The sequence below is a fragment of the Cladophialophora carrionii genome, assembly GCF_000365165.1.
Source record: "Cladophialophora carrionii CBS 160.54 unplaced genomic scaffold supercont1.13, whole genome shotgun sequence".
In the NCBI taxonomy this organism is placed as follows: domain Eukaryota; kingdom Fungi; phylum Ascomycota; class Eurotiomycetes; order Chaetothyriales; family Herpotrichiellaceae; genus Cladophialophora; species Cladophialophora carrionii.
The window spans coordinates 27284-53442 of record NW_008481820.1 but is presented as its reverse complement, the minus strand read 5'-3'; the positions used below and the strand labels follow the sequence as shown (position 1 = coordinate 53442).

General features: G+C 54.3%; 10 protein-coding genes across 10 annotated transcripts; 2 read left to right on the top strand and 8 right to left on the bottom strand.

Annotated features, from left to right (window-relative positions):
* Positions 1-2721: 2721 nt before the first annotated feature.
* Positions 2722-4437, top strand: G647_10172 (uncharacterized protein; the record flags this gene model as incomplete). Its single annotated transcript, XM_008726164.1, has 1 exon — positions 2722-4437. One exon carries the CDS (start codon positions 2722-2724, stop codon positions 4435-4437), a length of 1716 nt encoding a protein of 571 aa, XP_008724386.1.
* A 1701-nt stretch (positions 4438-6138) lies between these two features.
* G647_10171 (uncharacterized protein) lies at positions 6139-7089 on the bottom strand (the record flags this gene model as incomplete). The annotated part of the gene is made up of 1 exon (XM_008726163.1): positions 6139-7089. The coding sequence occupies one exon, from the start codon at positions 7087-7089 to the stop codon at positions 6139-6141; it is 951 nt and encodes a 316-aa protein (XP_008724385.1).
* A 2340-nt stretch (positions 7090-9429) lies between these two features.
* G647_10170 (uncharacterized protein) lies at positions 9430-11222 on the top strand (the record flags this gene model as incomplete). Its single annotated transcript, XM_008726162.1, has 2 exons — positions 9430-9883; positions 9985-11222. The coding sequence occupies 2 exons, from the start codon at positions 9430-9432 to the stop codon at positions 11220-11222; spliced, it is 1692 nt and encodes a 563-aa protein (XP_008724384.1).
* Positions 11223-11778: 556 nt separating this feature from the next.
* On the bottom strand, positions 11779-12951 carry G647_10169 (uncharacterized protein; the record flags this gene model as incomplete). Its single annotated transcript, XM_008726161.1, has 2 exons — positions 11779-12558; positions 12628-12951. 2 exons carry the CDS (start codon positions 12949-12951, stop codon positions 11779-11781), a joined length of 1104 nt encoding a protein of 367 aa, XP_008724383.1.
* Positions 12952-14211: 1260 nt separating this feature from the next.
* On the bottom strand, positions 14212-15847 carry G647_10168 (uncharacterized protein; the record flags this gene model as incomplete). The annotated part of the gene is made up of 5 exons (XM_008726160.1): positions 14212-14427; positions 14546-14667; positions 14758-15262; positions 15335-15453; positions 15715-15847. 5 exons carry the CDS (start codon positions 15845-15847, stop codon positions 14212-14214), a joined length of 1095 nt encoding a protein of 364 aa, XP_008724382.1.
* Positions 15848-16430: 583 nt separating this feature from the next.
* Positions 16431-17184, bottom strand: G647_10167 (uncharacterized protein; the record flags this gene model as incomplete). The annotated part of the gene is made up of 2 exons (XM_008726159.1): positions 16431-16460; positions 16537-17184. 2 exons carry the CDS (start codon positions 17182-17184, stop codon positions 16431-16433), a joined length of 678 nt encoding a protein of 225 aa, XP_008724381.1.
* Positions 17185-17986: 802 nt separating this feature from the next.
* Positions 17987-19222, bottom strand: G647_10166 (uncharacterized protein; the record flags this gene model as incomplete). Its single annotated transcript, XM_008726158.1, has 1 exon — positions 17987-19222. One exon carries the CDS (start codon positions 19220-19222, stop codon positions 17987-17989), a length of 1236 nt encoding a protein of 411 aa, XP_008724380.1.
* A 755-nt stretch (positions 19223-19977) lies between these two features.
* On the bottom strand, positions 19978-20163 carry G647_10165 (uncharacterized protein; the record flags this gene model as incomplete). Its single annotated transcript, XM_008726157.1, has 1 exon — positions 19978-20163. The coding sequence occupies one exon, from the start codon at positions 20161-20163 to the stop codon at positions 19978-19980; it is 186 nt and encodes a 61-aa protein (XP_008724379.1).
* Positions 20164-23005: 2842 nt separating this feature from the next.
* G647_10164 (uncharacterized protein) lies at positions 23006-24191 on the bottom strand (the record flags this gene model as incomplete). Its single annotated transcript, XM_008726156.1, has 3 exons — positions 23006-23106; positions 23165-23491; positions 23543-24191. 3 exons carry the CDS (start codon positions 24189-24191, stop codon positions 23006-23008), a joined length of 1077 nt encoding a protein of 358 aa, XP_008724378.1.
* Positions 24192-24888: 697 nt separating this feature from the next.
* G647_10163 (uncharacterized protein) lies at positions 24889-25710 on the bottom strand (the record flags this gene model as incomplete). The annotated part of the gene is made up of 2 exons (XM_008726155.1): positions 24889-25500; positions 25552-25710. 2 exons carry the CDS (start codon positions 25708-25710, stop codon positions 24889-24891), a joined length of 771 nt encoding a protein of 256 aa, XP_008724377.1.
* Positions 25711-26159: the final 449 nt, after the last annotated feature.

Here is a 26159-nt window from a genome sequence, read left to right as displayed (position 1 = left end):
AGATGCATTCATAACCGTGGAGCGTTGCAGAGCGGATACGCGGTTCAAGCCTGTTGGGTGCTCGTCAACCCAATGGCCTGCTGCAATAGCTTCGGAGCAGCTACACAGTCTCAAGAAGCCAAATGTGACCGGAGGCTACCAAGGGGTCAAAAAGTTCGAGATGATCTCTGGTGTCTCCAAATTGTTGCTCTACGTCGAGGGTATTTGATGCCCCTTCTGCCTCTGTTCGCAACCTGCTGCCCTCCTTTTCTTCGGCAACGAATCTTGCCAATTCGGCTATGGTTCTGATGGCAGCATCATCTAGGCCGCAATGTAGGAGACGTGGATATTCGAGATGGTTGTGAAGGAAGGGGGGGGCTCAAACCGAGTGCGCATAATCGGGGCGGCGAGAGAGAGCGCGCCGACAGTTACGGCGGGCAACAACAAAATCACCCAGCCGCCGCCGCTGAATCTCCATCCGTGTGATAAGAATCTGGCAGCTCATGGCGCGACAAATGGATCTTGCTTCGGAGCATCAGCATTTAGAGGGTAGCAGACCTACAGGAGTTTCCCACACCATGCTGCGCCAAATCAAACGAGACGGCCGCCAGGCCCTTCACATCAACAGTGCAAAGGACCGTGACGACCGACTGCCTGACCGCGCAGACGTCTTTGCAAACTGCACAGCGACAGATCTTAGTCGAAGGGCGATGGTGGAGGTTGATGCAGCACTTCACGCAAGGTCTCCGTGTCATGTCCTCCTTGAGTGGCAGAGAGTGTGCAGCATGAGTGGCGAGAGGGTAATTATGTGGACGAGTCTGCAACCCCTTCACCTTTTCCAGACTAACGGAGATTATACCTTTTCGTCCGACTTGTCTCGAGCCCCTTGAGCCGAAATCATGCCATCGAGATCTCAGGCCATTCAAGGGCTCAACCTGCCGAAATGGACGATCGTGGCGTCATGGAAATCTCGCCTCAACGTCATTTCCTACCAGAAGAAGGTGTCATGATACCCCCGGTCGCAACACCCCGGCCCCTCCGACGTGATGAAGGAACGAGGGGCGTGCATAGATGCGTCTGCTGCGGTGGCTTTGGATTCCAGCCTCGCAAGCGCTTACCGCACACAAGCTTGGCGGCCAGCCCATGTGGTTGCTCCTCGCATTGAATCCCCTGATGGTTGGTCAGTGCAGCAATCTGCCAAGTCCTGGCAAGACGGAACGGCGATCCCGGGTTTGGGCGGCCTGTCTCCGCTCCGGGGAGGGGACTAATCAGGACGCCCGGCACTGGCTTGGCGGACTTGGCGCCGAGCCACCGATTGCCTCCTTCTTCCGCCATGCCCTCGACGACGTGGACGCCAAGACACTCAATTGCGACCTTGGTCGAAATTGGAATGGCCTGGAATGTTGGCTACTGAGCCAGCGGCCATAAGGAGCTTCCTGTTGCGACAGAGTGGTTGCTTCCCTCCAACGGCGAATGGCAATGCCCACGAGGCTCGCCAATCTTTTGCAACACCCGGCCACTTGGGGTGGGGGTAAAGGGTTGTTTGTGGTGATTATGATTTGATTTGATTGGCATCTTTCTTGCGCTCGGCCGCGTCCGATCTCGCCATATGGGATTCCAGAACGTGAACATGTTCGAACGGCAGCTTCTATCAGCGTGGCATTGCGTTTTCCTTGGGAAGCTTCTCCTCCGGCAGAAGTCACCTGCCTGCTTCATCGCCTTCTGTCGTTTTTCTCGTGCTGGACGCTCTAACGATGAGCTGCGTTAAGAAAGCCACGCGAAGATGTCAATGTCAGACCTAGCATATCGCGTCTGATATGCCCCCAAGACAGAGATGAGCAATCGTTGAGCCTCTCCGCTGTCGAGGTCATCGATGTTGGCATGTCGTCAAACCACGGCGATGATGCCACTTCCGGCGTGTCGAGCGCGGCACCAACAGCATTGTAACATGGTCTGACGAGGAATGTTTCTTACTCTCGATGGTCGGCCACCATGCCACTGAAAGGACGCAGACACATGTAACATGGGGCAAGCGACCTCGACCACGTTGCTGCTTCTCCAGCTATTATACGGCAGTCCAGACTCCTCTGGTTTGCAGCCCGCACGCTATAGATTTGCACAAGGCGCACCATGACCTAAGGAGGGGTATCCGTTGTATGACTGGAGATGGCATGCTCGCCTCTTGTTGTCTGCAACACGTCCAAAAAGCGAGCCGAATCGCCGCCACTGCTGGGTACAAGCAGTGCCCGGCCACTATCCATTGGCGACAATCGTCTTGAAATACTTGGCCTGTTTCCGACAATCTTGGCTCTGTTAGGTCGGCCCACACCCCCGTCAGCTTCAGCGGAGCGCGGATGCGACCAGGGCCAGACTGGGCAGCGCCAGCCCTGCCAAGACGGTTGGCATCGCGATGGACTGTCCTTCAACCCAGATAAGTTTGATCCAATAAGGCTCGCAGTCCTTGCCGCGTGCTCAAAGCAAGCATTCTCGTAGGCAGGGGCGGAATCTCTTGGCATATGGCGGGCTCAGAAGATTTTCATATCCCACGGTGCGCCAAACGATCTTGACCGACGAATTCGAACGCGGTGGCCGACGCTGGGAGGAAAAGAAAGAAATAATATTGATGTATAAAGGCCCCGGCTTGTCAACAATGCCACGAACTTCTCACTTCTCCCAGCGCCCTTCTGGCATTGACAGACAACCCAATCCACCGATTGCTAGACCACAAGGCCGGAGAACATCATGCCTTCTCCTCTCACAGCCAAATACGATTGGATCCTTGCAATCACCACAATCGCCTTCGTCTTCAGTGCCTTCGGTAACGGCGCCAATGATGTCGCCAACTCATACGCCACCTCAGTGGCGGCGAGAACCTTGACCATGCCCCAAGTTGGTTTCCTCTCCATGATCACGGAATTCGTGGGCGCCGTCGCGTTGGGAGCCCGAGTCACGAGCACGATCAAGAATGGCATCATCAGCATCGACCGTTTCGAAGACCGTCCAGGAGTTTTGATGTTGGCCATGGGCTGTGCCGAATTGGGCAGTGCGACCTGGTTGATGGTCGCAACCGGGCTCGGGTTTCCGGTATCCACGACCCAGACCGTCGTCGGAGCCCTCATCGGTGTCGGATTCGCTGCTCAGTCACCCATCAAATGGGCCTGGGAATCTGGCAGCGTCTCTCAGGTGGCAGCGTCGTGGGGCATTGCCCCACTCATCGCTGCTGGCTTCTCGGCTCTGATCTTCGGAACCCTCAAGTATTCGGTGCTGGAACGGAAGGACTCCTTCAAGTGGGCGATGAGACTGGTTCCCATCTACTTCGCCACCACCGCTGCCATCCTGGCCCTCTTCATTGTCGTCGAGGCTCCCACAGCACCCTCACTCGAGGAATTCGGCGGAGGCAAAGCCGCTGGAATCATCCTCGGCGTCTGGGCCGGCGTCTTGCTCATCACGTACGTCTTCTTCATGCCCTACTTCGAACGACGTCTCGTCAAGGAGGACCCGCGCGTCAAGTTCTACCATGTTCCTTTGGGCCCGCTGCTCCGCCGGGATAACCCGCCGCTGTACTGGCCAGGAAAGGAGGACGGCAAATTTGTCATCGACTACTATGAGGACCCCTACGCCGATGACAGCACAAGCTCGACATCGAACTCGGTGGAGAATGGCAACGGGACTGTGAGCGACGGCGAGCACCAAGTCCCCGCAGACCCGTCTCTGGAGAAGGGTGTCGGTGACAAGACTGCAGAGCCGAGCACCGTGCGCAGGAGGAGATACGTCGGACCACACGAACGATTCCTCGACCCTGTCAAGCATTTATCCATCACCAATCCCCGTCGTATCTTTGGCTACATCAAGTTTGGACTCCTCCAGGGTGTCACACGAGACTGCGTCACGCACGACTCGGTCAAGCTACGAGACATCCACGGCCGTGCGGCAAAGTACGACATCCGCGTCGAACATCTCTGGACCTACTGCCAGGTCGTCTCCGCCATGCTGATGTCCATTGCCCACGGTAGCAACGACGTTGCCAATGCTGTCGGGCCCTGGGCCGCCTCGTACCAGACCTACCAAGCCGGCGAGGTCAACACCCGAGCTGCCACTCCGGTCTGGTTCCTCGTCATCGCCGGTTTCTTGCTCGGCGCTGGGTTCTGGTTTTACGGCTACCACATCATCCGCGCCCTGGGCAACAAGATCACCCAGATGTCGCCGACTCGTGGCTTCAGCGTCGAGCTCGGCGCTGCCATCACCGTGCTGCTCGCCTCCCGTCTCGGCCTCCCGGTCAGCACGACCCAGTGTCTCACGGGCGCGACCATGGGCGTGGCTCTGATGAACTACGACCTCGGCGCCGTCAACTGGCGCCAACTCGTCTGGATCTTCTCTGGCTGGCTTATGACTTTACCCATTGCCGGATTGATCTCGGGCCTGCTGTGCGTCATGGCCCTCAATGCTCCTCACTTCTAGAGATCTGTCTGCTTGATTGCGTTTACGTCAGTACCTCATGTATATCCGGAATGGTACATACCTTAGTACTGTAGGGGGAGGGGGGACAGAAATAGGTTACATCTATAGTATGTACAGTACTATGCTTTGTACTATAGTATAGTACTGAATACATAATTACAGTAATGATCCACTTCTCAATACTACTAAGTACCGTGCCCACCCTTGGTAGTTCAAATTCAAATAAGTGCTGTTCTAAAGCTGTATCGGATGCCGTTCTTATGGGGTACTAATACTGTATTAATACAGCATCTGATGCTGTCTCAAGTCCTTGAATTTACTTAGTACATAGTACTATAGGATTCTCATGGTGTTTGAAGTGGTTCCGTTACTATATCGATACGGCCTCAGCACAATATTACTATGTATATACATATACATATATATATATATATACTATACAGGCCTTCCTAAGTACTAGTAGTTTGAATCTGCATCTATGCTGTTCTGATGTTGTTCCGATGCCGTGTCAAGATTTAGTGCTGTTCTAATACTGTATCAAGCTTCAGCACTGTTCTAAAACTAATTCAGTACAATTAAGTGTCAGTCTTAAGCATTAAGAACTTATTACTGTAAGTCTGAATTTTAATATTCTTTATTTACATGGTATATATTTATAAAAGAAGAAATAAATACTAAAATTAGCCTTAAAAAATAGAAGTAAAAAATAGAAAACATTAAGAAACCATAGTAAAGACATATAGAGAGATAAAAAAGTAGAATTTAATGCTAGTGAGACTTAAACACTTCTTTTTACTTACGTACTTAGTAAGTTTAATGTTAATCTAATGCTGGTTTAATACTGATCTAATACTATATTGATATAACATCAGACGCTATAAGAATCTTATAGTAGATTTAAGGACTTATGACAGTATTGAAACGGCATCAGAATAACATCTAATACTATCTTAATAAAGTACTATGTATATTTCAGCTTTAGAGCAGTAATAATTTAGACTTAAACTACTATGGGTGGGCAGTATAGTACTTTATGTAGTATCAAACTACGATTAAACTAAGATCGATCCCAGTTCCAGCTCTGTCCAGCTTGATGTAGCTTGCTGTAGTTCTAACCTAGTTTTATAGTATACTAAGTACTACAGTACTTACTTAGTACTAGTATATAGTGGTTTTGATATTAGTCTTAAATTATATACTATAGTTTTAGATTACTCTGGATCAGTCAGATTAAACCAGCTAAACTAAAGTAGATCAGCCTTAGACCAATATTAACTTGCTAAGCTACTTAGTACCATATTACTCTAAATTAGACTTAGCTTAGGTTAAAACTACTAGTAGCTCTAGACTAAGTTAGACCCTCTAGGGGGTAGTGTGATAAGTACTTTAAGCTTTATATTCTTCTTCATATATGGGACTACGAATTCTGTCGTATTGGGTTAGTGTAGAGTGAGGGACTACAGTCCTAGCACTATACCTCGGCTTTGACCATCTTATACCTGCAATAGTATATACGTACTTACTTTACGGGGTACAGTACATACTTAGTAGTACTTACCTACTTAGTAACTTAAAAGGTCTAATCTTACAGTATATCTGATTTAGATTTCATCCAGGATCTGCTATACTACTGTATGATCTAGGTCTGATCCTACATCATTTACGCCTAATATGTGGCATTGCATGGAGGATAGGGTCACTTTACCCGTCGTGGAAAATGTTCAGTGGCAGAGTCGCTGCAACACCAAAATTGGGCATGTCGACCACCTCTGCCAGCTTGAGATCCACGGCAGTAGAAGCGAGCATGTAAGCCTCCGGCCGTGTTAACCCGCGCGTGGCAGTGAGGTAATTGATGACGCCGCGAACTGCGTCCCGCGTCGCCTCCAGCAGGTCGGAGTTGATGCCCAATGCCGCGTAGGAGCCACGATCCTCGAACCCAGCAATGGGAGCCAGCGGGGCGGAGAAGTAATGCGGCGAGGCGACCCAGTCGTGGTTCTTTCGTACTGTCAAGCGAAGAGTCGCGTGCATTGATGTCTCGATAGCCGTACCGCAGACCTCACCGTCCCCTTGCGCAGCATGACCATCTCCGCAACTGAACAGCGCGCCGGGCGTCTTGACCGGTAAGAAGAGCTTCGACCCCACCGTCAAGTGGCGACAGTCGATATTACCTCCTGTGTTGAGGGGCGGGATGGTCGAGAATTCGCCGTCTGCTTCGGGAGCAACGCCCATTTCACCAAGGAATGGCCGAAGCGGGATCCTGATGCCTTCTTTGAATACCGCGTAAGGCTTGTCGGCAGGTAGTTGCCAGATTTTGATCTGAGGCTCTCGGAACTCATCGGTGAGCAGGCCAAAGCCGGGCATGACCGCCGTCCAACCCCAATCTGCCGTCGTAAGGTCTAGTATCTCGACTTCCAATGCGTCTCCAGGCTCAGCGCCATTGACGTACACCGGACCGTACACGGGATCTGCAAGGTTAATGTCGAAGTTGGAAACGTCCTCGGCCGAAGTTGACGTTGAAACCTGCCCGTTGCTAGCGTCCAGGGTGTCGAATGTCACCACGGCGCCGGAGTCGACTTTCAGCACGGGGGCGATGGACTTGGACCATTTCAGATGGTTCTGGCAGCGATTGACATGTAGCGAATAGGAACCCATGTGACGAACGCGATGAAGCGACAACCGTGACAGTTCAGTGATTGCTCGATTGTTGCTGATCTTGCACACGGTCTGGCGAGGAGTGATAGCAATATGACCATGAGACGGGAGCAGCCTGATAATACCAGTATGTATCAAAATCCACCATCTTTTCCATCACTGATGATACATCATGCGTCGGAAAAGCGCGTCCATGTTCTACAGCTACGGTAGCCCGTATCAGGAAGGAGGTTTGGGCGGAGAATTCTCGGGGCGATTAGCGATGATGACGGTTGTTCGAGGGATCTCGGTGGTGTGGGAGGGCCACTCGATCCGCAGCTGTCTCGTGCTTGGTGTGCGGTCTCGAAGGCCAGTATGTAATTAGTACATAGTATTGTGTAAGTAGATGTGGCCGCGGTTATGGGTCAAACAGATATCTCGTCCATTCTCCGCCACGGTGGAGGTCGAGATGGGTTCTCGTCGACTTCAATGTTCTACACCCGAAGCAGAATAATGTAGACAGGACTGCACATGTTGTGGCTTTGATGAGAAGACCCGAGGAGAGCGTCGCCTCATGCCAGAGATGATGTACTGTACGTGTCATTAACTCGAAGAAGACTGTGAGAGAAGTAGTATCGAGCTGTCGTGCAACCTCGAGTGTGTGTATGAGTGGTACCTGGTGAGATGACATTCACAGGAGGATTGACGCTTGCAGTATTCCACGGACAGAGTATACTCATTGCATGAGCCACGGTACAAAAGCACTGGGCATGCAGTAGAGTGTCATTGGGAGATTGACAATCAGCTCAGTAGCTTTTCGTTGCACACTGACAGCCATCCTAGCGCTGAATAAACCACATTGATTGCTGGGCATCCTGAACGAGTCGGTGCGACTGAGTGAGGAGGTGCGATACAGGTACAGGTACAGGTGCAAGCGCAGGTTGCAGAGGGGGGATTTGAGGCATTCAAGATGGGATCCCGGAGCACTGTGAGCCTTCGATGACCTCTTTAAAATGCCCAGCGGCGAAGCTGTGATTACGAGGTACGAACGAGCATGTAGAAAAATGCCGTGAATGCTCGATGGTCCATAGTGGAGGAAAATGAGCTTTCAACGATGAGTGACCATTCGATAAGGCCATGCTCGTCACCTCCACACCAACTGTAACGGCGACAACTCGTCCTGCAGGATCGATGTACAGTAGAAGTTAGCCGGTAGAGTGAGGCTAGAACATCACGACCGTGTCACGTCGTTGTCGAGTCAAGGAACTATCCGACCGAAGTCCCTTTCCCTCCTTCTCCTTCACATGGTTCTCGACAGGACGCATACGAAGTACCCAATACATCGCCTTAGGGCGTGATCGCCCTGTCCGCACGCGCACCACAACAGCGAGCCATGGAAGATTACTGATCATCTGCAGTGTTGCTATCACAAGGTACGTCCGAAGTACACAGTTGGGCACTCCAACATGCTGTTTCAGATCCAGCCAGGCCATGACTAAGTAAGTACTCAGTACGCAATCCGACCGTGACTGGATTTTGCACGAGCCCCCCAATCACAGATCTCTTACCGTGGCGGCGGCGCCAGGCCAACGAGAACCGAGTTTCATTTGCCGGATCGAGGAAATATACGATGGATTCAGTCAGGGCTGGAGGCCTAAGCGCATCACTGTTTGGCGGCGAGGGCTCGAAAATATCCGAATCCGAGGGCCTCGCTAGGGGCCAGGCGAAAGTAACTGCCGTTGTCAGCTTAGTCGGTCACAGATCAAACCCTAGCATGCGCCTCTACGACCTCACGAACGCCACCAAACGCTCCTGCCTTCCCTCAGAACCCCATCACCTTCGTCTATACACAGGACACGTTCGAATGCTGCTAGCAGAGACGGAGCGACGTATTGTGCAATGGTGTGGACGGATATGGCTGATAGATGCGTCCTGCCCGTGGGATCGACGGGCACACACCATATCCGAGTCCGTGCCACGACATAATCCCACACGAACTAGCCGAGTACATAAGCACGGCGAGGTTGCGTCTTCCTTGCAAGTCATCGGAGCCACCGCCGCTGGGTGGTAGGCAGGTGCAGGATGACAACCTGGCTCCCACACAAATTACTAAGGGTAGCTCTTGGCTACTGGCTCTAGCCTCCAGGTCAACGGCCTCGACTGCGACTCGAGAGACGGCAGCACTAGCCCTCTATCGCGCTCACAGGCCCAGCAACGTCCGATCACCAAAGTGATTACCGCATATATCGCAGTATCTGCTAAGGCTTGGGCCCGCTGGCGGCTCTTTTTAGCTTCAGCCCCCAATCCTTCAGCAGACCACGGTCAAAGCCGCCTTGTGTGTCCAGAATCCTGATGCGCCACATGGATGATGATTTTAAACGTCAGGGAGGCCCCTGGACCGTGGGCATCTGCGCCGCGCTAGCCGGCACCATGTACGGGTTCTCGACCATCGTAACAGGCCTCACCAGGAGGCAGAAGTACGTCTACAACGCCCTGATCACAGGTCTGTCCATCGTGCTGGGGCTCGCCTTCGCGGCCCAGTTCAAGCAATACGCCGAGATGATGCGGTGGAGGTTCCTGGCGTCTCAGTATCGCAAAATCCAGGACTTTGAGGACGTCCTCGGCTGCGACAGCTACAGGAGCGCCCTGCGTATCATGTGGCGCGGCCACCGTCGGGGCACCTGGTACCCGAGTAAGGCGCAGGTCCTCGCCGCGTGCTGGATCCTCGTCTTTGTCGTCTTCAACGTGTGTACCGCGCTGCTGGGTCTGACGTATTCGATCGACGTGTCGGACACATACGTCCACCTGTCGCGTGGTAAGTTGAGCGTGAGCTCACACAACCCCATTTAATACCTTCCCGTCAGTACGAAGAGGCCATTCCCGCTGTGCTAACCCCGTAATGCTCGAACCATCTAGGCGAAACCAGCGTGGCCGACCTATCGTACATCTCGAGCCAACCACTCCCCGGCGGTGGTTTGGACTACTTCAGCGAGTTCCAAAAAGCGGCAGCCAACCTCTGGGGCCAGGTGGGGCAAAACTTCATCACCCATCCGCAGGACCTGGACGACGTGGAAGCGCATCGCAATGCCCGGTACGTCAGCCCCGACGGCAGCTTCTATTACTACCGGTTTGTGGATCTGTCGCTGGACCAGAAGGCGAACGTTGTGTCGCGGCGCACCGTGTCCAGCACGGCCTCGTGCGTCGAATACACCGTCACATTTGGCGGGTACGCAGGACTCAACACGCAGGACGCGGACCTCGTGTACAGCGTACAGTGGGTGGACGACCAGGGCAACTCGTTCAGCGACACGATCAGTAACGTCGCGACGGGCGAGACCACGTGGATGGCCAACTCGAGCAGCGCATGCGGGCCACGCTGCGCCCAGATCCTGGCCCTCCAGTCGGCGAACAACCTGACGAGCTCGCCCGAGGGGTCGCGCATCTCGGCCGTGCCGACCCCACGGCTGTGGGCGTGCAACAACACGGTCGGGCGCGTGACGAACACGGACGTCGCAGGCTTCGACGACCCTTCGCGCGTCGACCTGCCAGACGACCAGGCCTTCTACCTCGCGGGCGCGATCGGCTGGACGGGCATCGAGACCGTGGGCTCCGACCTGCAGTACTCGCTCTTCAACGGCGACACCCGGTACAACCCACCCGGGAACGTCACGGCGGACCACATTGCCGCACTGGTCATGTCCTTCACCGTCGGGGCCATGTCGGCGAGCGACGGCCTCGGCGGGCCTCGCATCAATCTGACGGGCGACGTCAGCCCCAGCCCGGCGCAGGTGGTCAACGTCAAGTGGGCGGACGCGGGCGGCATCTTGGCCGGCATCCCCTTTGTGCAGTTCGTCATGCTGTTGGGCGTCGTGTGGTTCGCTAGCAAGGCCATCATCCTGGAGCCGAGCTACATGACGGTCGCGCACCTGTTGTACCCGGTCATCCAGAAGGTGGGCAAGGACGGCTGTCTGTTCACCGTCGACGAGATGGCCGAGCGCCTAGGTCCCGGGTACAGGATCGCGTATGGCGTGCGGCCTGACCCCGCGGACCCGGGCCGCCATGACACCACGTTTGTGCGGGATCTGGACGTCATCGAGGAGTCCGAGGGTCATGGGTATATTCGGGGATCTATGCCGGAGGGGAGGTATGATTGATTGGATTCTTCTTCTTTGTTCACCAGTCCTGTGTATAGCGCAAGCAGCGAGCAAGAGCGTTTTGGTCGTCGTGTTCTCGTTGGTTTACTGCATTTGGATATCTGCGTATGGAGTGATTGCCCTGGAATCACTAGGATCGAGATCGGACATTGTCTCAGCAGTGAATGAAATGACCGTCTGCGTGATTATGTTGATCCTGTGTGTTTTAGGATGACCGTTTGCATAATTATATCGACTCTCTCTCTCTCTCTCTCTCTCTCTCTCTCTGTGTGTGTGTGTGTGTGCGTGTGTGTGAGTGCGTGTGTTGGAAGATTACGCCGTCCGCCATTCCGCGTCCTGCTGGAAGGACATCTATCTATAATTATTCCCTACCTTATAAGGTCCGTCCGTGTTGGCTTTTGTATCCATACTGACTGCTCTCCAAGGATGCGATGCGATGCTGTGCCGTGCCCTGCCGTGCCCTGCCGTGCCCTGCCGTACCGTGTCGAGGCTAGTCGCCATCATCGAAAACCACCCCGTGTCCTCTAGTCCTGAAACCCGAAAAGCACACAGCCCATCACAGCCTCGCAGTCAGGGGCGATGATTGATCCTCGACACTGCCTATGCGCTGGCCGTTCTCGTTGAACTCGATCTTCTTGCCGGTGATCAGACTCTCTTGCAACGCGCAGCCGATCTTGACGGCGGTGACGGCACCCTCCAGTTTGAACGGGGGCTCCGTGTCGTCGAGGCAGCAGGCCGTGAACTCATTGGCCTCGGTGATGAAGGCGTCGCGGAACCGGCCGTAGTAATGGGGCGGGATCTCGCGGCGGATGCCCGAGGGCTCGTAGATGTGGACGAGATTGGCCATGGGCTGCGTGTTGACGGCCAGCTTCCCCTCGGTCCCCGTGATCTCGGTGCTGTCTTCCTGGCCGGCGGCCATCATGCGCGAACAGTACAACTGTGCGATCTTGCCGCCGTGGAACTCGACGATGCCCAGCGCGTTGTCGCGGTCGTTGTATTTCCGCAGTTCCGGAGACACGGCGGTGATGCCGACGGCGCTGACGGACTTGACCACCGAGTCCTCGCCGAAGAACCACAGCGCCAGGTCGATGTCGTGGATGGAGCAGTCAACGAAGATGCCGCCCGAGAACTGAGCGTACTGGACGAAGAAGCCCGACGGGTCGAGCTTGTCGCACGTCTGAGAGCGGAAGACGGCCGGCCGACCGATCAGCCCGGCGCGCATCTTCTCGTGGGCGTCACGGTACGAGGCGTCGAATCGACGCGAGAAGCCGCAGATGACCTTTTGCTTGGGGAACTCTTTGCTCGACGCCCGATATGCCGTGACGACGGCTTGTGACTGTGGCCGGGGGAAAAAGGTTAGACCAAAGACACACCAAACGTGGCCAGATACTGTAAGTTTACGTACCACTTCTGGATTGGTGCTCAGTGGCTTCTCACACAGGACGTGGTGCCCGAGTCGGATCGCCTGGATTGCTTGTTCGGCGTGCGCGACCGTGGCCGACGCGATGACCACGGCCTGTAAGTCCTTCTCTTGCCTCAACATCTCGTCGTAATCCGCGTACGTCCTGACTCCCTCCAGAGTTCGAGCCGCCCATGCCAGTTCCTTGGCGTCTGGCGACGACACGGCAATGACCTCGGCGCGAGGCGTCATGGTGTGGAAGTGCAGAGCATGGCGCGCGCCCATCCGGCCCAGTCCGGCGATTGCTACCTTCAGTTTCGGCGAAGACATGTTTGGTTGCTCTCGAGTCTACAGAGGTTTAATGAAGAATAGACGACAAAGACGAGTCAAGATGGAGCAAAACAAAACATGACATCGAATAGGTGGCCACTCGCAAGTCACGAACTCACCGCTTGTCACGTGCCAGAGGGAAATCTCATCAGGACGAGTTACGACTTGTTGGCGGTTGGTTCACATTGGGGATTTGGCAACATGCAACCCACACGTTGATGGACATCGTTGTGGGCGGTGAGGGACGGCAGATGATCCTGCACCTGAAGGCCCCGAGCCACAGCAATTTAGGCTTCCTCAACGGCCCTTTCTAGCCCTGCACGGGATTGTGTTAGGGGCGCCTAATGCCGCCGAACGCTAGCTACCTAGGTACACGACGGCTGTTCTCGCTAGCCCAGTGAGGCAAAGCCCAAGGTACCCGCGTCTGGGCACACGCATTTGCTGACCGTAGACTTTTCTCTCAGCCACGACAAGGTTATCCGTTGCATTGCATGGCAGATCAAGGCAGGTTGGATGCGAGTCTTGACATGGCAGCAGCTGTGATGAAGAAAGCATTGTTCTCGGTCATGGAGAATTCACCGCGCCCTGTGAACGCCCACTTGAAGAAGAGCTGGTATCTAGTAAGCAACGTGCCATGAAATTGAAATGAACGATACGCAGCGCCATTTGTCCCTGCGAACCATCCACGGAATTTGTGCTAAGCGGCCCTCAGATGAATTCGCTGCCTCTCAGAAAACGGCCCCCGCCTTGACTGCCTCAGGTGACTATTCTGTCGACAGCGGCGCCGCGGACGGGGACCTATTCACGGGCTCTGGTGTTGAGCTTCTAGGGTGCCGTCGCGGCCGCGTCTCTGGTGGCAACACCATAGAAAAACTTCGAGGCTGCTTCGATGCACTTTATTTGCCGACGTAAGAACAGCTTGGTTATGGACTGGTTTCTTCCTGGCTGCACATCCGAGCAATCGTCACAATGTGGTGGATTGACCAGCTCGTACTGCCGTTCAACTTCGTGGGTGCGCGTGCCGCAACCCAGTTGGCACCCGAGTCACGATCCTCAAGAAACCGGTAGGAAAGCAATTGCGCGGGTGCGACATATCGCCGTCCACACCACACTGAGAGCCCTCCGCTGCGCCACCAGTACTTTTTGCGCAGGTGCGAAGGGAACCAACACCCATCATGCGCCCGTGCCCACTCGGTCGTTGCCCATCCTATCTCTCACCGACGAAGAGCTGCTCATGCCCGTGCCCATGCCCCTCACCCATCATTCCCACTCGAATCCCGTGTCAAGGAGAAGCTCGGCGATGGCGGAGAGATCCCCGGGGGGAGAGCGTCGATCAATGTCCACCTGTGCCGCGACCGGAGGATTGCCACCACGTTGTGGTCTGCCCGGCTGTTGCGGCGCAGGAACCCAGCCGCGGCCTATGTGGAGATTGTTGTCTGCATGAGACGTTGCAGGGCCGAAGGATCGTCCGCATTTCTGCCACATTTGTCAGATTAGGTATTCCCTGTCGGACTCGGACTCGGACTCCAATACCACGGATCCGGCAGGGAAAGAGAGTGCGTGTGGCAGAGAAAACGAAAAAGGAGCAACATACCCAGGACCAGTACTTTGACGTGGCGTACCAGACATAGTTGTCCACATTTTGGATCGAGATTGAGTGTCCGGTGGTCGGGTCTGCAGGCTGCCGGTTGAGGTTCGCCGACTTCCACGGTCCATCTACACGACTTGATTAGCATCGACTGATCGGGTTGATGGCAGGGAAGCATCCAGAGCCACGGCCTCTTTCAGCGCGAGAGAGAGACATACAAGAACGGTCATTTGGTGGATAATCGATGATCTTGCGGATGATGTTGAACTTCCACCCATAGTGTTGACGATCATAGATGACCGTATCATAATTGGGGACCCCCTCAAAGATGTCGGGACAATGAAGCAACTCGTGCAGAACCGTCGACCCGATGGTCCTCATGTACCCGGTATCTCTGTCTCCTAGGCCGCTGCACCCCCACCCGGTCTTGGGGTTGCCCTGGGCGTCCCTGGCCCAGGCCGGCGGATTCTCCGTCCCAGCCAGATCGAGCCGGAAGTTGAACAATTCCCCCTGCGGACAGAGGATCATGTAACACGAACCCTGGAAGTCCCAGTTGTCTGGCCTCGGTGCCCGCGCATCGTAGATAAGGTATGCATTTTTGCTATTGAGCAGATTGTCCTGGTAAGCTCCACAGCCCCTACTGGGTTGGATGTCGGCGGGAACGCGTGGATAGTCGCCGAAAGTCATCATGATTTTGGACCAGTAAGGACTTAACGTGGCGTCCTAGCAGTGAGAGACTGGTGTTAATAGAGGGACGCTTCCGACGCGACAACAACAACAGAAACGCCCACTCACCATGTCAAAGGTAGAGAGCAAGGCAAGGGTATCGGCGGGGTTGTGATCCTTGGGCGGCTCGAAGTTGGCTATTCTGGCGAAGATGGACTGCACGAACTCGAAGTCTTGGTGCTGGAAGTCTGAGCACGAGGTCAGCTTTACGGCCGACAACAGAGCAAAGGAAGTGAAGGGACGACTTACACCGTAAGAATTCCTGTGAAGTCGAGACAGCAACATTAGCATTGACGTGCCGGCTACCACTGCCAGTACTTGTGTCCCGCAGTCAATGGAACCATTTTGTCCATAGGGCACGTACCGGATCGCAGTCCCTTCCGGTCAGCAACACCACCCGCGCGAGGGTGATTGCGTCTTCGAAGCCCTGTCGCATGAGGCGCGCATACGCTTGATATCTCCAGTCGTTTTTCGAGAAGGGGAGCCGGACTTGTGGACGGTCGTGATAACGAGCCCGAGGTTCAGCAAGAGAAGAAGAAAAAAGGTCGGCAGCATCTTGACTTTGACTGCGTCAAAGGCCATCTTGTTTGTCCGAGCACGGCAGGCAAAGTGTCGAAGGAGGCAACGCTGAGTCGAATACAATTCGTGTGAAAGTCGATATGGAGTGGTCGCTCAGATTTTATTCCACCTCGTTAGATCGACCCTTCACTTGTCGCGTCGGTGGCAGTGAAGCTTTGGCGAGGACGTTGCGTGAAGATCAAGTAGTGACATCGGACGCTGCTCTCGAACGCAAATGAAGGAGAGGTCAAAGCCCCCCGGAGAGTGTCTCGAGGATCGATTCATACCAGTGCATATCAACGGCGCCGCAGCGTGTATACCTACTGCGAGTGGGTGACAAGGAAATATTGAAGGAAGATCCATTCATTCCGACTGATGCCAAAAATGCGAGCGATGCAGAGTGCTGATGCTTCGTCGTATCACCGTGGGTTGGTGACATTCAAGAGAAGGCTTCAGAGGATCATGCCTCCATCCAGTCCCAATCGTATGAGAGGCACTCACCAAAGCCTGCGGGCGAGAAGTCTCTCCGCCTGTTCTCGTTGACATATTTAACATTGTCTCTCGTGCTGAGTCGATCTTCTCGCCTCCACCCAGACTACCAACATATTCAGAAGGTGTTCGCAGGCCCTTTCCAGGACTGCTCGATGCTGTTAGCCTAGCGTAGCGCCGGGGCTGCGACGTATCTCAGCAGCCCAAAAACGAAGATGACATACCAATACCATGGCCGGCTCCGTTAGCGGCGTCATCTTCATCAGGCTCCCATAAAACTCTATACCCTTCTCTTTCCCATGGCCAACGATACACATGGACCTCCTCAGATGGGGCATGTCTTCGACGACCTCCTGCACGCAAGAGATCAGCCATTTCCCAAGCCCCTGACCTTGCCATTCTGGCAACGTGTACACATCCGTCAGGTACGCGAAAGTGACCCCATCGGTGATCAAGCGAGCAAAGCCAATCAACGAGGGCTGTTCTTGGTCCTGGGTCTGCCGCCGCTGCTGCTCCACGTCCTTGGATGGCGTCCGATGGCTCGTTGGCTCACTGCTCGATGCCGGCTTGACGTGTCCAGCAATTTCATGCAAAATCTCTGCTGGGTCTGGCGCTGTAGACGCCGAGATGGCGTTATCCACGGGCGCAGGCGCAGGCGGTGCCGGTGTCGGCGAGTAAAGACCAAAGCAAATACAGTTGTCCAGCATGTCTCGCATGACTGGACCTGGCAGTGGTGAAGCCCAGTATAGCGTATCAGATGCAAAGGCTTTATTGAGGTCTTCCACGGGGATCAGTGACGAGTCTGTCGATACCAGGAATCCATCGCGTGTCCACGTCCTCGCCCCCTCGATGGCGTGGGCAGTGTGAGACATATTTGCCCAAACTCTAGGGTAAACCAAAGGGAGAGGATGAATCGAGGTACTGGTGGTACTGCCCGTCCTTCTCTGAGAAACCGTGCAATCTGACGATCACTTGAAGAAGCTGTGCTGTCGGGTCCTTGTACGCAAACTCTAGGGCTAAAAAGCAAACGATGGGAATGAGTCAAGGTCACTGGTCGTACTTAAGCTCATCTAGGTACTTTGTAGTGACGATGACTCAAGGATCACGTGATGAATACATCATACCGGCGTCTTCTTCTTGTTCAGCACGCCGTACTAGTACGGGTGGCACGTCACGGCGAAGCAGAACGACCACTAAACGTCGCGAGTTCGTCTCCTCGACTTTTAGTTGGTTGACTCTGGAGACGATTCAGTCTATTCGGCAACAAGCTCAAGACAGAATGAATCAATGGTCACAAACCCTCACATGGCAGGAGTCTACAAATGGATGGGCAGATGCCCCAACGCCGACAGAAGATCGAGCGACCCCGACGCCTAGCCTAGGCAGTGTGTTGGTGAAAGCAACAGCACGGCGCTGGCTTATTGAGCGCTCCATATCGAGAATTCTCAGCCCAATGCAGTCTGTCGGCTCAAGGCCTACGGATGCTTGGAATACAGTGGTGGGAGTCAATCAAGAAAGACCTTTGCAACCGAAGTAGGCGCTTATCCTGGATGCCATGCCATATCCCGTCAACGGTTGCGGTTAGTGAATAAATGTGCCTGCTGCGGTGGCGAAGAGACATACAGCCGTCCAAAAAGATTATTATAGACGTTAAGAATGCCACGTCGCCTTATGTTACAACTCCTCATCTCGATAGCCGGCAGATCCCCAAGGTCTCAACGTCTCCTCCTCCTCCATTTTAGCACTCTCAAACACCATCGAATCATCAAATTGTCTCCCCTCCGGCCCAAAATAAGACTTGAACAGTTTCTTTAAATCCTTATCACTGAACCGCATATGCTCGCCGGGGAGCTTGACCGTCTTCAACCCACCTTTCTTATCCAGTCGTTTCAAGCCGATCCAATCCTCGCGGTAGATGGGCCGGAGTCGAAGTGGCGTGACTGAATTTTCCGTCTCATTGAACTCGGCAAACCAGGCGCTTTCCTTGGGGATCAGGGTTGTATCGTTGTTGAAAAGTATCATGACAAAGCGTTCCAGTTGAAATAGATTGTCTGCGTAGCTGACGTTCTTAAGGGGACGTTCGTTGTTGATGTCCGCCAGGTAGTTCGAATGTTCCAGATAGTTGTCGAAGTCCTTTGTATCACGGTAGTATTGTGCAGGGACGAGGCGAGATTGGATGAAGTCGGACCACACGGTGCTGCTCTTCAAGAGTGCATTGGCGCCCTGGCATATCCAGTCTGTCGGTGACGAGCACTTCTGGAACTCCGCGATCCCGTTGTGTGGCGATCCGAAAGTGATGAGAGATCGGACCTTGGGGGCGTTACACCTCTCCACATAACCACGCAAGAACAAGCCACCCTGACTGAAACCGAGGGCATCAATGGCAGGAGCTGTTCGCAGAATGTTGTCCTTTGCAAGCGCGTGGCAGACAGAATCAATCTGTTGCGTAACGTTGCCGAAGAAGGAGGCCTGGCGATCCGCTGAGCCAGCATTGGCGCCTACCGTGATCATATAGGTATATGTGCCTGGGTTGACTTCATCCACCAACGCAGCCACTTCTTTCAAACCCTCCGCGTTGGCTGAATCGCCGAGTCCATGCCAGATGACCACAGGAAGGGGTTGATCGTCAGTGTCGTCGTCGATAGACGTCGCTCGAAAAGCGGACTTTGGTGATAGTTTTGTGATTTTGACCCATTCGTCCGCGATGATCTCCTCGACTGTGTCGCTGGACGTCGGGGCCTCTAAGCTGTTGTCCTCTTCCCTGACGAGCTGCGGTATGACGCGGCCCTTTGGCGACAGGCTCGGAACATCTGCGAGTTGGCTGCGGAAGACTTCGGCTTCGGGGAAGACAACGAAGGCGAGGATGGCCGCAGGGAGCGATAACAACATAGAGAGCTGCGTCATCCGCATTGTGGCAGAGTAGCTTCGACGCCTCGAATAATGACGAGCGCAGGACTGCGAGACTGATTCCGTGAGATTTGGAGGCCTGCCCCGAAATAGATTGACACTGAAGCGACTATAACAGGACCGAAGAAATGGTTGTTGCCTGCCTGCGATGCAAGCGCATGCTGACGAGTCGATTGCTAGTAGTGCTAGTTCATGCTCGGGGCCTGCCATTCGACGTACCCCAGATCTTGGCAGGCACCAACGCACATCTGCATTCGACCTAGAAAAGAAAAATCGCATTGTCTGACAGGAAGAGCGCTCGTGCATTGCGTGGGATATTTAGGGACAAGTCACACCGCAAGTTCAATCTGCACGGGAGCACGCGACCTCGAACCACAGGTCTTCCGCCACTTTGGTCTCGTATGAGACACCGACACCTTGTGTGTATTGAAAGCGCTCAGCTTCAATGGGTAGACTACTCGCACTGCACTCTGGGAAGACGGATGCAGTACTGTGAGCAAATCGAACTCCTGTTTCCTGGCAGGCACAGGTCAGCCGTATGTCTCAATCATTATTCGTCTCATGTCTGCTGGCGTTGTGTAGTAATGTCCGTCCTTGGGAAGCGGATGAGAAAGCCTCCTCTCCAAGACTCCACGCTAATGGGTATCATATCAAGACAATTTGCCCCCCCATTTTTGGGACATGCCTCCTAGAACGCCTAGGAAACCCCGAGTCCATTCCAACCTCCTGTGAGCATGTAGAGGTGATGCATTTTTCGTTCAACCCAGCAACCCGAGCCCGTCTTCCTCGGGGACCAAGACTCGGACCTTCTTCAGATCCTGCGTCCACCTCCTGGTAACGTGCAACCATAATTGTCTCTCATCCGACCGCTTCTCTTCGATATACTTCTCCAACGACGGCTTGCTTTGCCAGTCCTCCCATTGCCGCCCAGGACTGACGAGCATTTCGCAAGTAAGGTGTGGATATTGCTTCTTTGCCGAAGCGATCGCTTCCCTATCCGCCTGCAGACGGGCATCTTCCAGCTGACACGGAGGACAAGGATGGTCCTGGTGAGATAAGAAATTCGGCAACATCATGTAATGAGGCGGTAGGTAATGTGAGGACGACGTGCAAGAGAAGTGGAATGCTTTGGCAGAGAATGACTCTGATCGTGTAAACCTGCGTCCCAGTTCGCCGCACTCCTTGGGTTGTCGAGCCACACCAGGCAGAGGGGTGGCAAACGACTGGACCCGGGATATCGGTGAGGATGGAGGCGTGATGGAACCGTCTGAGCGAGAATCCGACGTCCCATTCGAGGAATCAGAACGTCCTCGTGATGAGACGGGTCTGAGGTTGGACCCTGACAATCGGTTCTGACAGTTGTAGCATTTGTAGGGTTGCTGAGGGAGCTTGACTCCGGTTGTTTTGAGGATAGGACATGGTCCCCGATTGCATATGTCGAGGCCCATCAGGATGCCATGGCCGCAACAGAATCGCAGGACGTGAGCCTTGCACATCTCAACGTTGTGTGTGTGTAGAGGTCTTCCTCGGAGGAAGCAGCGCAGGAAGTAGGTGGTATGGAGTGGATATCCTCGAGAGGCGCAGGTGACGGAGAAACGACTTGACGTCCAGGGTGGTCTGTAGAGACTTTCTCAACAGGCGACGTGCGGATAACGAGGCATTAGGTAGATGCTCTCGACTTTTGACGAATGCCCGGGCGAGGACCTGGTACACGCGGGGCAAAAGAGTGTGGTGCCCAAGAACAGTCGTCAGAGGCGTCCGTCCACAAATAGATGCAGGATCCCCGTGTTTCCACCGCACAACCAAACCTCTGTGCATATAGGGTGACCTGTGCGACCGGTGAATAGCGAGTGTCACAACGTCATCGGCGCCAGCAGGTGTGAATAGGTCGACGGTCGGTAGAGGTTAGAGGGAAGGATTTGGGGGTCCGTGTCCAAGAGGGCGAAGAAGACCCAGGTCATGGAGGAGGAGACTATTAACCTTTGACAGGTGGGTTCGGGAGAACCACCACAAGTGCCCGTGGGCCGAGAGTCAATATGATCGCATCGAGCATTAACGAATACAAGGAGAGGGTCGACGGCAAGCAGCAACTGGCCCGCGACAGCGTGCAGGCGCGGGGAACGAATGACGATGAGAGGAAACTCAACGGAAAATGAAGCTTGGAATCAGGCCGACCCATACACGGACCCTGGAGGAAAGCAGGACAGACTGACAGAACAAAAAGAAGCAACAACAACATGCATAAAACGGGGACGACGTCGTGAAATGAGCGAATTCTCATCGGCTGGGATAGGGTCGATGGAGGAGGGATGCGCATAGTTTGCGTTAGCATGGTGGAGGTGTCTAGACGAGGCGCTTTCGGCTGCAGGTGCTGCGGCCAAAGGTGGGATGGCTCGATGGGCAGAGTGGGAGCCATGAGGAAGCCACTCTGATCGTCCTCGGGTGGGATGTTGCTCCCTCATGGGCATGATTTGTTGAGGCCCCAGGCGTTCAAAACTTTTCCCTGGCCGACTACCCGATCCCTGCCGCCCCCGGAGGCTGAACTTCACCCTATCCTCACCTTTCCTTCGCTGTTGCGTCTCACGCTCGGCCTTCTCCCTTGATGAGAGAGCTGATATTTTTGGGTGTGTTATCTGCCTTTGTGGCTTGCGCGCTTTCTGTCCGCCTCCTCGCCATAATCCGCTGTGCGTCGTATTACCCTTCAAACGACGTACTGGGTATCTTGCTCGTTGCAACTTGGACCCGCCCGATGGGCACGGGTTGCAACTCTCAGTATGCCTGCGGCTAAATGGGTCGCAACGAGCAGGGAAGGGCATGGCGACGGCAAAAAGGGTGGTCTTCGCCCCATCGATCATGGTCCTGTCGGAGCTCACTGCTCTCCCTTCGCCGCTCCGGTGGTTGCAGAATTATAGCCAATGATGACATGAAGCGCGAAGTGCTCGTCGCAAGCACGCTGATGCATTTTATGCAGTGCTTCTCCGAGATCTTCTTTGTGTGCCTCTTCCGGCTCTTCCAGAACACACGATTGCCGGCGAAACCTCTGATGATGACTCGCGCCAGACCCACTCGGGTGTTCTGAGCACTTGGGGCTACGTACGGTGTTCATGCACGTCGACCCCAGAATTGCCATGCCCGGTCCTTCGCGATAATTGCCACATGCATCGCATCGTGGTCGCAGTTGGCCTTCTGCTCACCTTGGACGGCCTTGGTTCTCAGCGTCCAAAGGAGGAACCCAGCTTGGCTGCACAACTCACGTTCCAGCTGGGGCTGTCGACGCACATCTCCAGAGTATAACGGCCACACGCCTGATACTCGGCGATGACCATCGGGTTATGGGTCCGCGACAAGCGTTGTATGGTTTGCAGTGATAATCACAGTGGGTACGCTGTGCCGCAGGCAACCGATAAGCGGCGGCAATAGCAGCAGCCGCAGCGGCGGCGGCAATGGCGTCCTGAACATAATCTTGTCGATATCTATTCACATCCCGCTCGGCGGCTCAATCAGAGCGAGAATGGCTGCACACGCATGACCGAGGCAGTATTAATATGGTTCGGGTAGGGTGCTGGACCTGGAGGAAATGCTCATTGAGTGCTGGAGTCGAGCATGCAAGCGCTGCCTTGGGTTATCTAAGAATACCGATCCACCTTCATTCTTTATCACCACCTAGGTCGCCATGTGCTCCGCGATTACGGCAGGGCCAGACTCTTCTTGACAAGCATAGGCTCCTCACTATTCGTTCACAACATCTCCACGCGCTCGTGCACCGTCCCTGCATCGATCCCGCATCTAAACCGAACCACTTGATGCGTTGCCTGCAGTGTTGTAGTACATGGTGATGCTCTGGATTCTGAAAACATTGTCCCGCGCTGGAGGACCGGCCGACCACCCTGTCACGATGGCAATCAGAAACGAACTTTAGGATGGCGATAAACACCAGATACGTACCCCTATCGCCATTCGCCCAATTGTTCCAAACCCATGTACCTGGCACACTCGGAATGTTGACCCAGAACTTTTTCTGGAGCACTCCGTCGATGTAGAAGGCAGTAAAGTCCTTGGTCCAGTCAAGCCGATACTCATGGACGTTCGTTGTGCAGTCCGTTGGAGCATTGCCGGTCTGGTAAGTCTTGGCCATATTCTGAGGATCCACAGCCTGATTCGTGTACCACATGGGCACTGGTACGCCCGGACCTGGGTTGGACAAGGAAGATGGATCTGTCAAGTATTCGATATCGGTCTCCTGAGTGTCACTCTTGTAGAAAAAGAGGCCTGCTACTGTCAGTATCTGAGGTCATCACGAAGGCAACCGACGTGGAAACGCACCGTGAATGGTGCCAGGTTCCTGGCAGAAGATAGCTTTGGTCCGAACGCTGGCGTAGAGGATATTTTGGTCCACAGTCGTTATTTCCGCACATCTGATAGCGTAATTGTCGGCCTGCGTGGGCTGCTGGCCTCCTGGAACGGTCAGAGTGAGAAACCCGTTGCGAAGCTGAACGTTTGCCGGGTCGAACCGCTCATTGTAAGGGATCTGTGGGTTTCCATATCCCACTCTCCGGCTCTGCACAGTATAGTTGCTCTTATGGAGGCCAGCAGGTAGACTGAGTCCGTCGAATGTGTAGAGAGCCCGCTTTTGAAAGGTACCGACCCCAGGGACAACCCACGCACCATCCCTTCCCGTCACATCTCCATCGTCGCAGCTGACTTGGTGCTCGCCGGCGTTTCCATCATCGGGTTTTGGATCGTCATGTGAAACTTGGTCATTAGCAACACCTTGGATCTGGCCGATACCTCCATTGCCATTGGCTCTGTCATTCGAGGTTGCGGTCGGCTTGGCCGCAAGCCTCTCCGGCACTGTGGCACTTCTGACAGCCTGCTCTTCATTCGTTCTTCCGGCATTTGCCGTTGAATCTACCCTGAGAACAGGTGTATCTTGCTCCGTTCGGTCAGCGAATGATACCCCACGTGCTGGCATGGTGTGTGCTGATGTGCGCCGACGAGTCATGGCCACACAGGGTCGTGAAGAACAGGATGACGAAGAATATAGGAATGAATGGGTGAACGACAGTGCTGTCAGGAGTCTTGGGACCGGTCTTGTTGCCCGAGGATGACACGTGGGGGATTGCTAAGGTACGAATTAGAAATGAGCACTTTGTTGGTGAATAGCGAGATGTCACAGAGCGTGTGTGTGCTTACCAACAGGTGGCTGGGAGGGCTCCTCGCTAGGCTTTCCCGGCTGACCTTGAAAGCAAGACCCAATTCTGTTCACCCAGAGCCCTTTCAGTTGCACTTTGATGGGCATGAGCTGTTGGTTATGAAATGAGGACACACCGAGGAAGCCTGCCAACGAGGTCAGCCATACTGAATTGGCCTCCACAAAACCCTTTCGAGCTGCACAGTTGAACTCACATACATGTAGCGAGTGTTTTCAAAGGGTTTGAGAAACGATACTGGGAGAAGAGATGCTTCCTGCTGGGGTTGTGACAGAATGATAGTGGCTGTGTGGGTGCGAAAGGTGCGCGGAGATGGTTTCATTTGCGAGATGAAGTTGACAATGCAACTCGACGAGGCCGCGCCTCCCCTTTGGATCACTAGAACCAGCAGGAGCTGATGCGTAACAGGGTTGTCAGTGAGAGAGAGCGAGAGAGAGGCAACCACAACCAGATGTCTGGTCACAGTTGCCATCCCACTTGGTAGCCAAAGACAGTCTTGCGGAGAAGCTCATCTCCCGGGTCGTTCTCAAACATGACCTTGTCCATAATCTGTTCTGAAAGCTTCTTGACCACAAACCCATCGGCACGCGCCAGCTCAAAGAAATTGAGGTCTTTATCCAGCAGCCATGGTCGGTACGGGGTGAAAAAGACCAAAGCAACCGACTCGGAAGATCTTTTCAAGCACTCACGTACTGTTCGGAGCAGTTTCGTATGCTCTGAGTGGTTGAACAGAATGTCGGCAAGAATAAGGAGGTCGAAGCCTTCTGAGCTGGGATGAATGTGAGACTTCAAGGAGTGCGGCGCGCTTCCCCACAGGTAGCCTTCTGCTACAATGGTGGACTTGTTACTCAGTGTCGAACAATGCTCAATATTATAACGGAGATTCTCTATGAGATCCTGGTCCGGGTAGTCTGTCACCACTACCTTTCGAGCACCCAAGATAGCAGCAACCAGGCTGGGAAGACCCGAACCAGCCCCTAGCTCTAGAACAGTTTTGTTCTGCACAAGCTGGTGGACATGGTCCTCGAGATACTTGGCAACAACTTGGCCCGCGTTCCAGAGAAGATGCCCCTTGAGAAGTGGTTAGTCTAACAGCAAACAAAATGCAACTCCATATCACACCCAAAGAGGACTGTGCCCTACGAGCCTGAGCCTGAGCTCATCGCCATCCTGAAGGGTATAGTTGACGAATGTTGGTGGCTTCTCAGGCTGGAAAAAGCTTGCGGGCTCCTGGAAAATGTCGAGAGATGCCGAAGCTTCATCGTCGTCACTGTGAGCCATCCTGAAGACGGAAAGCGCCGACAAGACACACCCGAATCTTCGCTCGAGGGCCACGATGTTGCCGTTCTGAGCGTGCAGTGACACAAGAATATTGCTGACTGACTGGAAAATGAAAGCTCGCTCTGCGGTTGCGCGACACTTATGCGGGGCTTGGCGACGAGCCACTGCTTTGAGCTCTGGGGGTGTCTGGATACTGTCGTACTTTATGGTGTACCGTAATTTCTGCGTGCTGAGCACCCCTGCTCTGCCGGATACTGGTGGAGACGGTGCTACGGTGCCACAGCTTCACCAGCCTCCACTCAGCCACGGCGGCGTTAGGGCCGGCAAGTCCTCAACTCTGGCAGCTGGATTCCTAACCCTGAAGTGCAAGGGCGCATCCTCTTCTACTTGTCTGAGCAACGGCCGTGTTGTCGATAGATCGCAGGAGGCTGTACGGAGTACCTACGACA